Source organism: Zalophus californianus, chromosome 2, assembly GCF_009762305.2.
Source record: "Zalophus californianus isolate mZalCal1 chromosome 2, mZalCal1.pri.v2, whole genome shotgun sequence".
In the NCBI taxonomy this organism is placed as follows: Eukaryota; Metazoa; Chordata; class Mammalia; order Carnivora; family Otariidae; genus Zalophus; species Zalophus californianus.
The window spans coordinates 153,645,552-153,662,962 of NC_045596.1; the positions used below are offsets into that span (position 1 = coordinate 153,645,552).

The following is a 17,411-nucleotide window of genomic DNA, read 5'->3' on the forward strand; positions in this document are numbered from 1 at the left end:
CCCAAGGAGCAGGGAGCCTGATGCGGGACTCGATCCCAGGACTCTGGGATCCTGACCTGAGCCGAAGGCAGGCGCTTAACCACCCGAGCCACCCAGGCGCCTGCGGACAATGGAGCTCTTATCCGCACCACACAGGTGTGGAATCCAAGCTCAGGGAAGTGAGGGGACTTCTCCAGACCCAGACAGGGTCAATGGAGACACCGGGCTTCAAACCTGTTGGTGTGACTTGGAGAGAAGATTCCCAAACTCTACACCGCACCCCTCATGATGGGTCTGCTTGGGCTCTTCCGAAGTTCAAGGCTGGAAGACCCATGGTAGGTTATATTTTATAGACACGTGCTGGATGGAAGGCAGGGAAAGAGGAGAAAAGGGAAGGAAAAATGGTGGAGCAGCTAGCTCTTCAAACCTAACTTTATGCGCAAGACGCAATTGTCATTCTTCTTTGTCCTGGCTTCCTGTCGTCCCACTCCTCAAATGCTCCTCCTGTAGCTCAGGACCAGCCAAACTGGAGGCCTTGGCCATCAGGGACAAGCCCGTGCCCAGAGAGGACATGATGCTGGGGAGCTGCCCAGACATAGAGGTAAATACTCAGGGCAGCAGTCTGCCGCCCCAATGGAGGTGCGACAGTTTCCTGGGAACCTAATGGCCAGAAATCACAAGTATGGGTTTGTTTCCTTTGAGGGGAGCAAGGCCCGTGTTGTGTGGCTCTCCATATCCACCTAGCTCTTCTTCCTAAACATTCAAAGCCTCTCGAAGGTGCCCTTTAAAGGCTGCTTTGCGTGGAGAGAGCAAAAACAAATTGAATATGGGGCCATTTATTGCACACACCCCTTGGAATAAATTACAAGGCTGTAAATGCCACTGACCTTCTGTGGCAGTCCTTGTTTCTGGCCTGCGAGTGTCGGGAAGGCTGTGGGTGGGGTTTGATGGAAGCTGATGATGGGTTTCTCAGAGGGCCAGGCTGGCTCTGCAGCCCTGTGGTTCACAGAAAGGGGGAGATCCACAGAGGGCTTGCTGCCTCACAGACTCCTGCTCCACGAGCCCTCTTGGGGTGAGCTGGGGTCTATGCGGGACCCGTGGGGGTGTTCCTCACAGGGCTCATGCCTCTCCCTGGGGGTAGGGCCCAAGCACTTGCTCCAAAGAAGAGAAACAATGCCAGAGGTGACCCTTGCCTCTAGGGTGTGGCAAGTGGATGCGGGGACAGCTTCACATCCAAGCATTGCTCTGACTTACAGAATGTCGGAGCTGAGAAAGAACTCAGGGGCCATCTGCTTTGACCCTGCTTTTAGAAGGTAAAGAAATTGAGGACCCCAAATGTGAGGGATTTGCTCAGTCAGGATGGCAGAGGACCCTATTCAAACAGGGTAGCAGCATAGCCAGACTCAGAGGCCCTGTCTCCCTCCCTGGAGACCTTTCATTACATCCTGTTGAGTGTTTATTGCTGTGTAACTGTGTGTGTGTGTGTGTGTGTGTGTGTGTGTGTGTGTGTGTGCGTGCCTACTTTGTCTTTTAGGGGAGGAGATTGCAACTGCTGTTTCTCATGTGTCATCATAGCCTTTCAAAATCAAAGAAGTTGGAAGCTATGAGAAGAATGTAGCCCATTGCCTAGAGTCACTTAGAATTTTCAAGGATGTTGTGTCTAAGTTAGAAGTTTCCATGTTGAGGTAAGTTGAAGGCAAAAAAATCCTTGAGCTCCGGACAGACAGAGAGGCCAGCCAGCGTGTGTGTGTGTGTGTGTGTGCGCGTGTGCGCGCGCGTGTGCGCGTGTGCGTGTGTGCGTGTTTGAGTGTGTTGGGGTAGGGGAGGACAGTCTGAGATAGGCTCCACTAGAACCAGGACTTGGCTGTAATCAATCTTAGTCAATCTCAGCTGGGTCAGAGGAGGAGCAGAAAGAGAACAGACCAGGTTATCAGGAGACCACCCATCCACTCAGCTACCATATCCTAGTAGGAACCTGGGGGCCAGTCCTACTGGCAAAAAGAAGTTTTTTTTTTTTTTATCATCTCTGGGTCAAAACCTTCAGCTTAACAATTAACAAGTGCTAACCTATGTGAGAAGTAGGAAAACAGATTCAACAGTAGAGGACATTACAGCCCCTTTCTGCTTGCAAGTGGTCTGTGCTGCCCATCTCCCTTCCTCGTTGGTGATGCTCATCCATCCCTTAACCTGCCCCAGGCTCCCCACTGCAACCATCCTCACCAAGGTCAGCTACAGCCTCCCGATGACCAGACCAGTCAACACTCCAATTCCCCATGGCCTTGGACCCTGCTGACTGCTCCATCCCAGACACCGGGCATTCCTTGCCTCTGTGGTCATCTTCTCCTCACTGGCTTCATTCCTCTATAACCTGTCCTCCTCGGTCTCCTCCTTGACACCTTTTCCATCTTCTTCTCTGCTCCCTTATCACCCACACTCACTCTCTCTGGGTGATCTTGCCTACCCTGTGACCACCTAGGAGGCTGAAGACCTCTACTTTGGCTTCAGGTGTATCCATCCCACATTCATATATTGAAATCCTAACCTCCACTACCTCATAATAGGACTATATTTGGAGACAAGGACTTTGAAGAGGTAATCAAGGTTAAATGAGGTCATTGGGTGAGCCCTAATCCAGTAGGACTAGTGTACTGATAAGAAGAGATTAGGACACAGATATGCACGGACGGACAGGAAACCACGTGAGGACACGCAAGACGACGGCCATCTATAAGCCAAGGGCAGAGTCCCCACAAGGAACCAATGCTGTAGATACCTTGATCAGTCTGTGCTATTTGTTACTGCAGCCCTAGCAGACTAATACAACCCCCCAATCTCTACCTCCAGCCTCTGCCTCCTGAGTTCCAAACGTGCAAAGCCAGCTGCCTTCCCATACCTCCACTTGAGGCACCTCAAACCCGAGTTCCCAAACTAAAATCATCTCTCTCCCCACACCTGTTGTGCCTCCTGGATGCTCCACCTCGGTGGTAGCGCCATTTCTGCCTCCTGCCTCTGACTCCCTCAAACCCACACTCAGCTGCCAAGTCTTACTGGTTCTTCATCTTAAGTATCTCTTGAACTTGTGCCCTAAAAAAAGTGGGCTTGGCTCTGTATTTCAGCCCCTTGAGTACCTCTCCAGTCTATACCCACTCTACCTCATTCTCTTCCAAATCTCCCTCCCAGAGCTCACTTTGGTCAAAGCGTTCTCTGCCAGGCTCCCCTGGGACTTGACAGTTGTTATGAACCATTTCTTTAGCTCCTGGCCGGGCCATCTGCACTACTGTCTTCAGTTTCAAGCCCTAGAGCAGGCTACCTAGTCTGTTGGCCCTGGAGCCCCAGGTCCAACACTACTGTATCTTTGTTAGCCATGTCAGCATATATGGTTAATCTCAGAGTGGGGACCAAGATGATCTATCTTTGTAACATCCCCCTGCACACACTTCTGTAATTCCCTGTTAAAAATGCTTTGGCTGAGAAGACTGGAATGCTTGGTTCAGAAGCAGCATCAGAAGAGGGAAGTTGGAGCATCCGTGATCTCCTCTGCAGCCAGTCCAGGGGCAAGACAACCTGGAGGGTACAGAGGATGGATGGTGGCAAATGCCAAGGGTGGGGGGAGAAGCAGACTGCCCCTGGGTCCATAGGAAGGGGTACCGAGGCTTCCCAGCTGAAGCCTGAGAAGAATGTGTGGATTTTATCTCAGTGGGGGTCCCTGCCACATCTTGCTGCATGACCAGGATGGAGGGGTCACCCCTCTAAGAAGCACAGAAGGGAAAGACTGAGAATATTAGAGGCATGAGGGCTGAAGGGAAAATTGATCTTTGCAGTGGGTGCTCAGAATGTTATTCCATGGCCTTAGGAATTAGCCCTAGAGTCCTATGAGTCTCAAATGCTGACCCCACAGGAGGCCTCAATAGTATGTCTGGAACTGAACAGAATGTAGGATGCTTTTTGAACCCTACTTGGAGTGAACAAGGGGCCTAGACCTGCCCTCTAGTACTGGTCTGGAAGATTGTAGCTGGTTGAGGTAGGCCTAGGTGGCCCCAAAGAGCTCAGAGTCTGGTTCCAGGCAGCGTCATGTGGGCCTCCAGCCAGACCCTTATGGGACGCCCTAGCCACACCTTGTCCCTGCCAAACAATTCCATGAAATGTCCTTGTCCCAAACTAGTCCTACTTTCTTGGGCCAAGGCATCAGGCAGTTTGCTTGCCAATTACTGTCCCATTAGGCTCGCTGTTGGTACTCCAGGGATCGATGCTGCCTCCCCTAGAGCCACGGAATCACTTTCTTACCACCAACTGGGAGTTCTGGGGATAAATTCCCACCAAACACCATGCCTCTTAGTAGGGGACCTTCTGGATTTAAGGCCTTTGCCTTGTGGCTTCATGCATTAGAAATTTTGAGGTAAGGATTTTAGACCTGGTTCTAAGTAACAGTATTTTCTTTTTATCATTGACATAGGTGCCACTGGGGGCATATTTTAATACTGAACTAGATAATTTATGTGTATTATCTGATTTCATCCTCAGATTCACTACTTTAAGGTAGATATTTTTAAACTCTTGTTTTGGATGAGGAAACTAGGGCTTAACAAGGTTAAATGACGGGCTCACAGTCACAGCTGAAAAGTGGCAGAGCCAGCATTCAAGGCCAGATCAGTTGGATCGCCAACCCCACCTTACCCATTTAAGGGTAAGGTACTGGGTCAGTACTGCTTACATCATTGACTCTTCCAACTGTGCACAGGGTCTCCTCAACTTGAATGATAAGGTGACCATGGAGGAACTCAAAGACCAAGGAACTTGGAACCATAGATATGAGTCCCATAGCTTGTGATTACCAGGCATTTCAGGACTGCTGCCTGCTACCCATCCATCCATGCACCCATCCATGCATCTGTGCATCCATGCATCCAATTATCCATCCATCCATGCATGCATCCATCTATCCAGTCATCCAGTCATCCAGCCAACCAACCAACATGCTTTTCATTCATTCCCAAAACATTGCTATGAGTCTGAAGTCATCCTTTCTGCCCTCCATCATCTAGATCCACATACCCTGCATGTGACCTTAGGCAGCCAGCCAGACGGAAAGTTAGCTCACCCACTTGGCTGTGAAGAAGCCACTGTAAAGAGAATCCTGGGTACCTTCTATGTCTCAGTGCAGTTGAGAGTTAATGCCTTCTCAGGAGCAGTCAGCTCATGCCAGGACCGTATCTCCCCCGGCAAGTCTCTACCCAACCTCCCTTCTCAGCCAGACGTCTGCCAACCCCTTGCAGTTCCTCTGAGCTTCACTGACCTGCTCAGAAAGGGACCTGGCCACAGCATCCTTGGGCCAAGGAAGACCTACAGAGGTCAGCCCACTCCCTTATTCAGGGGGCCTACAGAGCCCCCCCCCCTCCCCCGGGGCCATCAGTGGAGCATGGCCTATTTGTCAGCATCCTCCATTTACTTTCTGAGGTTGAGCGGTGGCGAACAAGACACCTGTACCTCTTCCAGGGTTGAGGGGAAGGAGATCTCCTGCAAGTGAAACTGGGGCACACACTGCAGGGTGATGGTGAGGATCACTCCCAGGCAGCCCAGGTGCACCCGCGCCGCCTGGAACACCTCTGCGTTGCTGGACTCGGAGCACTCAAGAATGGTCCCGTCGGCCGTCAGCAGGGTCAGCGCCACCACCTAGCCATGGGATAAGAGCACTCAGAACCCCAGGGGGCATTTCCTGTAGACGCCCTGCTCTCTTTATCCTGGGAAATGAGGCCACGTGGTGCCTATCCCCGAAGATCAATGCCATCTGGCCACAGCGCTACAGGGTAAGAAGGGTCTGTCTGGGCAGCATCAGCCCCCCGTCTCTTAGCCTTGGCCCCCATTTCTGGAGGAATCCTCTTTTAGGACCTGTGTCAGTACTTCTCCACATTCTGCTACCTGCTAATTCGGATGCAAATCGCTTTTGACATGTGTAGTTGGCGGCTGGGGGCTCGGGTGAGAGAACAGAGACAGCTGAACAAATTCCAATTTACAGCGACCAAGACCAGAGGGGAGAAATTGGCAGAAATGGGGCACCATGGCCATCTGTAGGAGTGAGGGCATCAGAATGGTTTTTACAGAAACCAGATTCTGTCCATGATCCAGAGCCATTGAGAATTGGCCAGTGAAACCCCTCAGCAGGGTCCAGCAACAAATATAGGTAGGCACTGCTTTATTCGCTGTGTGACCTTGGGCATGTTACCCAACCTCTCTGATTCCTCATCTGTAAAATGAGGACAATAACCGTCTCAGAGACAGTGTGTGCAGTATCCAGCTGAGTCTCTGGTGTACAGTGGACATTGAAATGTCGGTCCCCTCCCCTCGCTCCCAGCCATTGGTATAGTATGTAAAACAAAACAGCGGAGCTCTCCAACTCCTTTCCAGGTGCTGGCCCTGCTCAGCTGAGCTTCCTAAGAAAAGGGGCCAGTAAATCTCAGGCGCATTTTGATTTGTGGCCCCTCAGAATTATCCCATACTCTGCTCAACATTTTTGTAGCAACTGCCCTCAGCCCTGGATAGTAGACCAGGACTGTGGCCTAATCTTGGGGGGCGGCTATTGTGTTGTCCATCACCCTCAGTTACCACTGGGCTCTCTTGGGCAGTGAAGCCAGCTTTGAAGGGGTCATGGCATGTCCACAGAGGGCCCCAAGTACCTGGGAATCGGGTCCCACAAAGCCCAGCATGATCTGCTGCAGCAGCTCTTGCCTATGGGTGGGGTCTAGCATGATGAACACAGGTGCCCTAGGTCAGTTTCCCCTTACAGCACAGAGTGCGAGCTCCGGAAAGGGCCCTGTCTTCTTATAGGCAAAACCCATCATGAGTGTTTATTGAGCACTAACTGTGTACGCTCTTCTAAGCACCCCAGATGCATTGCTGTTGTGACCATCCTCATTTTCCGGGTGAGCAAACTGAGGTAGCCAGAGGTAGAGACTTTCCCCAGGTCACACAGACCATACTGGTAGAGCCGGAATGCAAAACCCAGGCCCCAGTGCTTAGCCGTAATGCTCCAGGGGCCAGAGGTCCCACGGCCCACAGTGCAGATGAGCCCCTGCAGGTGGAAACACAAGGCGAGCTGTGTGGTGCCGCCCGGGCACAGGGGATCTCTCCTGGCCCTGATGGTGAGCAGCCAGGCTCCCCGTGTGCACAGCCGGGCCTGTTAGGAAGCCCCTCCAAAGGGAGGCTCCCGACACAGAAATCACGCACTGCCCTTTGCTCAGCCACGGAAGTAACATACGCCAGCTCCTTTGCTCCACCTGGGTTGAGGATTGTTCCCTCCAAGTTACAGATGAAAACACGGAGGTCCAGAGGAGTTAAAAACTTGCCTACAGGCTCATGCCTACTACACGTTGGAGGCAGTTTTGAACCCAGATCCGAGTCCAGAATCTGTGTTCATAACCGGTTTCCCAGACCGGGACTCTCATAAAGTTTAAGTGGCGATCAAGGGCAGATCCGGGCCCACATAGGCTGGACTCCACTCCAGGTGGCCCCCGCTCTGGTCCTGGCCCCTCCCCGACTTGCTACCCTAGGAAGACCTCTTGCCCTGTCTGGCTCCTGGCTCAGACCTTTCAAAGAGGCTGGAATCTTTCACCCTGCTTGCCCTTCTCCACAGGGTGGCCAGGACGCTCCTGAGAGGCAGGGGTGTCTTATCACTTGCGTTCATTGCGGACAATGAGGCTTAGAGGAGAGTGGCTGGATGGCACCTGCCAAGTGTCTGAGAGAGGCAGGAACAAGGGTTGGCTTGGAGGCGTACGTGGAGCTGAGCCGACACTGCCCATGGAGCCCCCGATTTCCCGGGAGCTTCCGGGAGGTGATGTCCGTCCCATCCCCCACCCCCTGGCAGTCGTGGAGCAGCCAAGCAGGGGGACTCACCTGGGTGGCCAGGATGCCGTGTTTGATCCCTGTGTTGTGCGTTCCGGACCCGATGACACCCCCTGCAGTCACGTCTGACACAGCGCCCAGGCTGGGCTCAACAGGAGGGAGGGAAAGGGACACAAGGGACCGGTTAGGCTTCCTTGGGAGCATACCCACCCCCTCCACTGGGCTGCAGGACGAGGCCCCTCAGAGCAGAGTAATAGACTCATCTCTTGCCTCGGTTCTGACCCTGCAGGTACCATGACTTAGCTTGTCTACTTGGTGGCCCTTCTCCTCTCTGAGCCTCTCAGCCTTATTTCAGTGGCCTGGTGGGGGCATGGTTCAGCTCTGAGAGGGGCCTGTGTGTGCACAGGAGAACCAGAGTCCCGAGGGGAACAGGGGTCCCCCTAGAGGTGTGCTCTGGGGGCAGGAATTAGAAAGATGTGCCCAGAACTCAGGGTCAAGGGAAAAGAGTGATCAAAAATCTTACTTCCTGGGACACCTGGGTGGCTCAGTCGGTTAAGCGTCTGCCTTCGGCTCAGGTCATGATCCCAGTGTCCTGGGATCGAGTCCCGCCTCAGGGAGCGCTTTTCCCTCTCTCTCTGCCTGCCACTCTCCCTGCTTGTGCTCTCTCCCTCTCTCTGACAAATAAATAAAATCTAAAAAAAAAAACAAAAAACAAAACACAAAACTTACTTCTTAGGCGAGTCCTCTGAGACATCCTAGGCCTAGCTTAAAGGAGAAGGAAACTGGTATTTTACTAAAGGCCCCCCGGGGTGCCCAGGGGGTGGGAGCATCATGTGCTACACAGTATCTTCACCGTAGCCCAGCCCACTTGAGAAATGGGCTCAGCAACTGACGCCGAGCGCCCACCCCCTCACACACCCTGGCTCCCAGCACGGACCGAGGGCCCCTGAGTAGAAGTCCAGCCTCAGACCTTCCTGTGGAGGCGGTGGGACGTGGGGGCCGTCCTGGCAGAACAGAAGAACGGAGAAACCCAAGCCTCTCCAGCCTCCCCTTACTCACCCCACTACCACCTTTGTGTCTTGTCTTGTCTCTCTGTCCACATGAGTTGGTTTACTTCATTTTTTTTTTAAAGATTTTATTTACTTATTTGAGAGAGAGACAGAGCAGGAGCAGGGGGGAGGGGCGGGGGAGGGGCAGAGGGAGAAGCAGGCTCCCCAGTGAGTGCAGAGCCCAACACGGGGCTCCATCCCGGGACCCTGAGATCATGACCTGAGCCAAAATCATTCGCTTAACTGACTGAGACACTCAGGGACCTGGAAAATACCAGAATGTTAAAAGAAGATCATGGAATCCTGCCCTCGGGAAATTCTCCAACTTGAGGGAAGGCAAAGCACGAAGATGTTTGTTGCATTACGTAGAATCCTGACAACCTGAGAAGGACCTCAGTGCCCACAAAGGGGTGGTTAATGGAACTGCAATATGTCTCCTCTTTTCCACACAGCCTCCCAGACTCAAAAGCAATATGGAAACAGGCTTGTGACCACCCGTGTTCAAAGAAGCAAATGATTACGGCGAGGCCCTGAGGGAGAAAAGTCAAAGAAGGAAGGATTACACTGGCCTCCAAGAGGCTGGAAATAACATGGTCAGGGGAAAGGTCATCTCCAAAACCTGAGGAGCGAGGCACTCCGCAGGTGCCTCACCAAAAGGTCAACGAGCACGGACATTTACTGAGCAGTTCTGTGGGCCATCTTTAACTCCTCCAGGCCTCTGCGCACCCTGTTTTAAGACCCATTTTCCAGGCCTGAGGCCCAGACGGGTCAAGGAAGTTGACTAACAGCGAATAGCAAGATTTGCACCCAGGCCGTCTGCTCCTGGAGCTGGGGTTCACACCACGCTGCTGTCCTGCCTCCTCTGGTCCACCACATGGTGGAGTGTTCCAGAACTTTCCAGCTGTGTGACTTTGGCAAGCCACTTAGCTTGAGACCCTCGTTTCTTCCTCTGTAACTGGGCTTCTATTCCTCACCTGCCAAGCAACCAGCATGGGGCCTGCCTCAGCTCTGTTCTTCTCTTCAGCACCCCCAGCCACAGACGCTCCTGGAGTCCCCAGAGCATCCTTGGAGCTATCTATCCACCCAGGCTCCTCTTCTATACACAGGACAGGACATCCTAACTCCCTCTGAGTAGCAGAAGGGCCCCATGCAGGCAGCCACGTGAGGAGGACTGGGTCCCCGGGGGGAGAGACACACCATAAACAGGGCACAGAGATGCCCGAGTCCAGAAGCTAATGCCTGTCGTTAATAGAACATGTCTCTTCCTGTTGTCACTGGTCACAGATTCTGTCCCACGATCTGTTCATCGGCCCCCGGATGCCCCCCACTCTCTCCCCATCCTGGACTTTTACTCGTGCTGGTCCCTCTGCCTGAATCCCTTCTTTCCTCTTTTTTTCCTTCTGGTTTAGGACTCAATCCAGAAGCCCCCTTCTGTGGGCTCCCGGATTCCTAGCCCCTCACATGGTCCCCTGCCTGCCAAGGCTGAACCCAGGGCTTCCTGAGAGCCCCACAGTGCCCTGAACACTTGTCTGACATTGAACCTGTTGTCTTACATTAGGCTTATCATTTTGGAGGTTGGTCTGCCCCTTGCCAGGAGTTCCTTGGGCTTTATTCGTCTTTGCCTCTTAAGGGCCTGAACAAGACCTACACATGGCAGACACCTCATAAATGTTTGAGTTGCCATGATCTTTAGAGAAGTAGGAACAAGATAGGAGGGTTCCCAGAGTAAAAAGGCGCAGCAATACCTCTGGGCCTGTGCTAAGAGAGCGAAGACAAACGGACCACTCACACTCAAAAGCAAACGACAGGCTTCCATGGGTGCAGTTTCCAGCTGCAAAGAGATTGCTACCCAACTATCCAAAACACCTGTCTCCTTTTTCCAATGGTTGAAATTCTACAGTTAGACATTCAATCCTTTGGCTATATCTGATGCTTATTTCAACGGAAATCCCCTGATATGTAAACCTGAGCAATCACTGACACGTTTGGCCAGAGAGACGGGTACAGTCATAGGTAAGTACACCCCGAAGTCCTGTGGCTCAGTCAGCATGCCCTTCTCTTCCTCTGTGCTTGTTTTGCACACCCTTTTTTTTTAAGATTTTATTTATTTATGTGAGAGAGAGAATGAGAGAGAGAGAGAGAGAGCACATGAGTGGGGGGAGGGCCAGAGGGAGGGAGAAGCAGACTCCCCGCCGAGCAGGGAGCCCCATGCGGGACTCGATCCCGGGACTCCAGGATCATGACCCGAGCCGAAGGCAGTCGCTTAACCAACTGAGCCACCCGGGCATTTTGCATACCCTTCTGTCTGGGTCCATGCAGTTGGTTACTGCAAGTTTGAAGAAAAATTTAATCCATAGTTTTTCTGCCCCTTTACAAGAACTTTACTTAAGGCTTGGCCCATCTCTGGCCTGTTTCTTTTTATTCTCACAGGACAGTCCCTGAACTCATGGGGGATGGGAGACAGGTACCCCAAAGAACAGGGGTCCAGAGAAAGGGGATGTGCCCTGGGAAGTGTTTCTCTCTCTCCTGCCAGATCCTTGAGTGTCCAGCCGAGGCCAGGGCAAGGGGAGGTGGGCAGTATTGGCCCACCAGGAACGGGAGAGGTGGTTCTTACTTGGACAAGGCCAGGCCGTGCTTGCCCAGCTGTGGGTGCAGGTCAGCCAGGAGGATGCCAGCCTCCACAGTCACCTGCTTCTTCTCTGTGTCCACCTGCGAGAGACCAGCATAGGCTGGGATCAGCTAGGCTCTCACCCAGCCCCCAGCCGGCAGCCACAGTCCCACGAATATGAACGTGTCTGTCCCAGCCTGTGGTCAGCTCAAGCCGAGTGTGGGCAGAGCCCTGGATTTGCTTGAGTTTTGGGCATACAGTCATCCCCCCTTATCTACAGGGGATACGTTCCAAGACCCCCAGTGGATGCCTGAAACCACAGGTAACACTGACCTTTACATATACCATGTTTTTCCCTATATACACATACCTGTGATCGTTTAATTTATAAATTATGCACAGAGGAACAACCATAACTAAAAATAAAATAGAACAATTATAACAATAAACTAATGTTACATCAATGTGGTCTCTCTTAAGATATCATACTGTGATCAGCCTTTTTTGTCTTGCAAGCATGTGAATGATAAAATACCCATGTGATGAGGTGAAGTGAGGTGAAGGATGTGGGAGTTGTGGGTTAGGCTACTGTTGACCTTCTGATGATAGTCTTCTTGTCCTATATGATCCTTCTGATCATCTGCTTTCAGATGGTGGTTTACAGCGGGTCATTGAAACCACAGAGAGCAAAACCGTAGGTAAGGGGGGGACTAGTGTTTTCTGTGGAACCCCTTCTTCCTGAAAGGGAAGGAAATGAGGAAGGAAGAGAAGGGGTTCGCTCAAAGTCACTGGCAGGGCTGGACTAGCATTCAGGTCTCCCAACTGCCACAACTGTGCTCCTCCCAATCCCACGGCCCCCCAGACTAGGAAAGTGGGATTCCTACAGCGCTATGCAAAGTCACCAACTAAGGAGGGTCTAATCCTGCGGGGGGGCTTGCGTTTGCTAGATGGAGTCCAAATTCTCCACTTGTTCTCACCCGGGGAGGTCTAGGGTGAAGACGGGGGCCTGGAAGGGGACGGGAGATTCCCACCATGTGCAAGAAGGGCCCTAGAAGATTCCCTGCAGCCCAGGGAGGTAGGGGCAGATTCTCTTCTTTCACAGGGAGGAATCTCAAGTTCAGGGACTTGAAGTCACTTGCCGAAGGTCACACGAGCACCGGGGGTGGAACGGAGAGGAGAATCCCCATCTGTGTGACTCCAAATCCCATCCTCATCAGCTCATTGCACTGACCCTGAGCACAGAGCTGGGCAAAATCAATTGTGGGAGCCAATCCTCACTAATTAGCCATCAGAGTTCATTACTGCCATGACCGACATCTTGACCAGAATATTTTCTATGGCGTGGAGACTGTCAGCCTGAGCAAAGAAGGAAATAATAGAGAGGAACCCAGAACCTCTGCTAGCAGGGATGCGGGGGAGAGGAGTTTATCCGGCAAAAACTATAGCTCGGGGGAGCTGGCCCTGTGAGGGGAGAATAGGAGTGCTCCCAATGTGCAGGGCACCTGTCTGACCTCTACGCCCTGGCAGGTGCCTTCACCGAGTGCTAGCTGAATTGCACGGACACCATCTCAGCACCGTGCTGGTGTCCGACTCCTGAGTTTGTGCCCAGCTCTGCTACTGATTGGCTGTGCAACCCTAGGCAAGTCACTCACCCTCTCTGATCTTGTTTCCCCATATGTAAAACGAGTTAAGTGTCAGTCCTTCTGGATTTGTCATTGCGAGTGCATCTTTGGGGGTCTGGCTTGTCATTTTTCTAGAGAAGCAGAGGGGGGCCCCGACAGGAGGGGGTGAACATCCTGTGGCCACAAGGAAGCACCCACACCTGACAAGCAGCCCGAGGAGGCACACAGAGGGCTCTGGGGAGGGTGAGATCATGGGGCCATCAGGAATTGGGGTGTCACTTTGGATTCAGGGGCAGGGAATAGGATGAGGCCTGAGGGCAAAGGCTGAGGCATTTCCTGGGGCCTGGGGTGGAGGCTGAGCCTGCCAGGCTGGGGGCCAGCAGAGGGGGGGAGCTGAGGGCCCTGAGTACCTGGAGAACACGGTTCATCTTGCCCATGTGGATCATGAAGCCATCGGTGCAGGCGATGTCGGAGGGCGAGTGGCCACCGCCCACCACCTTCACCCGCTTGTTCTGCTGCCTGGCCAGGGCCAGCACCTGCCAAGACCATACCAGAGTCAGCCCCAGCTCAGGCCTTTCTCTCCCTGAGGCAGCCGGAGACCTTGCAGGGCCCGCAGGGGGCCGGGCCGCCCAGGCTTTGCACCCCCAGGCCTCCAAGGCCCCTGCCCGGCTGGAGGCTGCTGTGCAGTCCACTCTGGGAAAGGAACCAGACTGCAGGGCCAGGAAGTGAGCGGGATGGAGAACCAAGGGATCATCCTAAGGTGGGGCTCCCGTGTGCTTTCCCCACTGTGGCTGGGCACACCCGACCGCATTCTTCTCCAGCACAAAACCTTCCAAGGGCCCCCGAGTGCCTTCAGAATAAGGTCCCGGCTCCTCCTCTTGGCCTACTTGGGCTCAGCTGCCTCCTGAGCTGGAATGAAGGCTCCTGGGGGTGACAGTGGCTTAATTTGACTTGGTACCTGTGTCTGCCCAGCCCTACTAGTCTCTAGTGATCATGATCACTGAATGAATGCATAAATACATGCCTGGTATCACTTAAACAAATGCATTCCCTTTCACCCTCACGTCCCTGCTCAAAAAACCTCACACGTGGTCCAGGTGGTTTGACAGCAGGTACCACAAGGGGTTCCATGAGCAAGTGAGATTGGGAAGTGCTCTGTCTTCACTAGCTCCTTTCTCCACCACCCACAATGCCTGTGGCATGTTTAAGGCCACAGGCTCTACAACAAAGAAATCTGTTTATCATCATCTTCCGTGAGCCCCCTTGACCACACAACCCCGTTTTAGGACCCTACTAGGCCTCCGGGGAGATGTCGGCCCTCAGTGGACTCAGCCTATTAGGAATTCACAATTGTGCAGGCCAGCATGGCTGAGGGGCGGCCTTGGCCTACAGCCATCTCAGCGTACCTCTAACTTTTCCCTCAGCTCAGAAGGAAGCCAAAAGGAAGCCCTCTGATACTACCTTCCCAGCCTTCCTCTTCTGCCCTCTGCTCACTCATCCCCTCCAGGCATGTCTGTCCCCACCCGCCCGGCCACTGCGTCCCCAGGCATGCTCCTCACTTTCCCTTGCACACGGTGCCCTTCCCCAGCCCCCTGTGGAGCTTTTATTCATTCTCCTGGGCCCAGCTCAACCACTTTTCCAGTGCGTAGCTTTTCCTGCATAAGAAGGTGGGGGCTTTGAATCAGACACTCCCTGTGTGAATCCTGGCTCTGATACTAATATGGGAAAATAACAAAGCCTCTATTAGTCTCAGTTTACCCATCTGTGAAAGAGCATAATTATAAGTGATTATAAATATGCAGTGAAGGAAACATACAAGGGACAGGGACAGAGAACACTGGGGCCATACTGCATGCAGATAAGGTGGTGTGGGAGTCCACTGAGGAGCTGAAGTTTACCCTGAGACCTAAAGGATGAAAAGGAGTTAGTTGTGTGAAAAGTGAAGGGACAGGCATTCCTGGCAGTGGGAATAGCAAGTACAAAGGCCCCGTGGTAGGAAAAGGTTTGGTTTATCTTACGAACAAAGGGTGAACCAAGGCCAGGTGATACATGGCCTTGGGAGTCCAGTTACAGTTTTACTCCACAAACAATAGGGAGCCTCTGAAAGGGCTTGAGGCAGGGGAGTAGCCCCATCCAGATTACATTTTAAGAAAACTACTTCTACTGATGTGGAAATTACATTCCAAGGAAGTAAGAACTGAAGCAGGGAGACCAGGGACACACCACAGGTCATGGTGGGTGAGGAAGGGATGGCGCACTGGGCATGGAGAGCGGCAATGGTGCCGAAGAGAAGGGGAAGGACTCTGGAAGCTTCTGGGGCAAGACTTGCTGATGCCAGATAAGGGTAATGCCCCACTTCCTGGCCTCCAGTTTGAGCAAGCAGGTGCCCCACGCAGAGACAGGCATAGAAGGGTTGAAGTCAAAAACAGAGAGAGACTCAGAACACTGGAAGTGTAGCTTGGGGCATGGAAGTCTGTGATGACCTTGAGGCACACAAGGAGAGCGCCTGGAGGAGAGGTCTGAGCTGGAGTGCAATGCCGGCCATCGCTGGTGGCCCAGACAGTTGTAACGGGGCGCTGAAGCAGGGGAGGCCAGGGCCCGGATTGCAGCCGGCTTCGTGGAGCTCTCGCCTACCCAGCGGTTATGGGGTGGGGGGGTCCGTGGGGGTGGGGGGTCCTAGCTGGGCACGTCCCCAGTTCCTGCCTCCTCTCCGGGGCAGGGCCTGGTCTCCAGCCGTAGATGCACACTCACCTCTCTGACCTCCTCCACGGATGTGGGCTGATAGTATATTTCTGGGCAACAGCCATAGGTCCTAGCCCAGTTCTGGAACTTGACTCCTTTGTACCCATGGACCTGTGAGGGCGAGAGAGCTGGGTGGCCACAGATACGTGGCTGCAGGCTGCCCGGACGCCCTCCCACGCTCCTGCCATCGTCGGACATGAGGCTGGGGCCCGGGCGCCCAGCCAGGCTCCTCTGCCCTGGTCACCTCTCAGGGCCAGTGGGAAGATGCAACACACGTCGGAAGCTCTGAAGCTGAGCAGCTACGTGCGGGGCTTCCTGTGATCTCCCTTGACCCCTCGAGGCCACAGTGGCGGATCACACGGGAAACGTCCGCTCTCAGTAGAAGGGATGGGGTCGGGGGTGGAGCTGGGAAAGTAGGGCTCCTGTCCCCGCTCTGTCTGGGGCACCTCTCGGAGGGACCCAGCAGGTGGACTCCGGCTGAGCAGGGCGACTGGGGAAGGGGCGGCCCGAGCTGGCCTGGTGGCTCCAGAAGGACTCGGAGCCGGCCTTCAGCTCTCCCACCAGGCTCCTCCTGCCAGGAAGGGCCGAGTCTGGGAGACTCCACAGCAGCCTTCCTGGCCTCTAGACCAGAGCAGGGAGCCCCGGGGATAAGCCTCCCGTTTGCTGGATGAGGCCTGTGTACGGAGCACTGTATTGAGACCCTCTATACATCGTATCTTACAGACTGTATAATAATGTCACAAAATAGGTAATATTCCTCCCATATTCAGGAGCAGAAATGGAAGCTCAGAGAGGTGAAGTAACTTACCCAAGCACACACATCAATCAAGTGAAGACACTGGAGTCCAACCCAGGCGTTCCTCTCCCATGCTTTCCCCAACACCCCAGTGCCACTCTTAGAGCCTCAAGTCCAATTCAAGAGGGTCCCCGAGGCCTCCCCGAGGCCCCAGACGTGACCTAATTTTGTCCTCCCATGCCTGGTTCATGGGCCCAGCCTGCTGAGCTGACCGGCTGTGCCCTGTTACCCTACCATGGCTCCAGTGGTGGGTCGGTGGCCTCGGCTGACTGTGGCTTCCTCTGGGAGCCGAGCACTGGGCGGCAGGGTGCAGAGGTGAGGTGGAGCGAGGGTCTGGAGCAGGCAGCACGGCGACCTCTGAGCTCACAGCTGGCTCCGTATCCACTGTACACCAAGGGGATTTGGGCTCCTGGCAAAGGTGGATAAACAGTGTTGCGACAAGCTCCACCCAGACAAATAGCAGCTCAGGCCTGCCCCCTACCTCGGGGGCCCTTCTCAGCCTGCGAGGTGGAAGAGCAGAGTTTAAGAGGTGGCTGCTTTGTTGTTGGAAGCTGCTGGACCTCTGACCCCAACTCTAGGCATTCTGGAATGGAACCGAAGGACCCCGCCGCTTCAAACCTGGGTCCTTCATTCCATAGGTCAGGGGAGGCTGTGATGTGGGAGGCCCGTGGGGGTCTTAACGTAAGGGCTCCCTCAGTGCCTGCTTGGAGGAGGGTCCATGTGGCATGCTGGTACAGATAGACTCCGCATCTGTTAGTTAGCTCATTTGTCAGGCTTGG

At 53.7% G+C, this 17,411-nt stretch overlaps 1 protein-coding gene across 4 annotated transcripts in view; it reads right to left on the reverse strand.

The window, feature by feature from the left end:
• Window positions 1-17,094, reverse strand: part of LOC113924112 (L-gulonolactone oxidase) — a 32,675-nt gene extending 15,581 nt beyond the window's left edge. For 3 of the 4 annotated variants that reach the window (XR_003520537.1, XR_003520538.1, XM_027597414.1), the window contains exons 1-6: window positions 16,867-17,094; window positions 15,846-15,947; window positions 13,505-13,630; window positions 11,479-11,573; window positions 7,867-7,957; window positions 5,464-5,649 (exon numbers count right to left, since the gene is read on the reverse strand). Coding sequence is in view for 2 of the 4 variants with exons in the window: in XM_027597414.1 (XP_027453215.1) it covers window positions 5,464-5,649; window positions 7,867-7,957; window positions 11,479-11,573; window positions 13,505-13,630; window positions 15,846-15,947; window positions 16,867-16,869 (603 nt within the window). In the remaining 2 variants the exon portion in view is untranslated. Of the gene's footprint in view, window positions 1-5,463; window positions 5,650-7,866; window positions 7,958-11,478; window positions 11,574-13,504; window positions 13,631-15,845; window positions 15,948-16,644; window positions 16,842-16,866 lie in introns of those variants that run through there. The other variant, XM_027597415.1, reaches the window with a different exon arrangement.
• Between the last annotated feature and the right edge of the window lie 317 nt (window positions 17,095-17,411).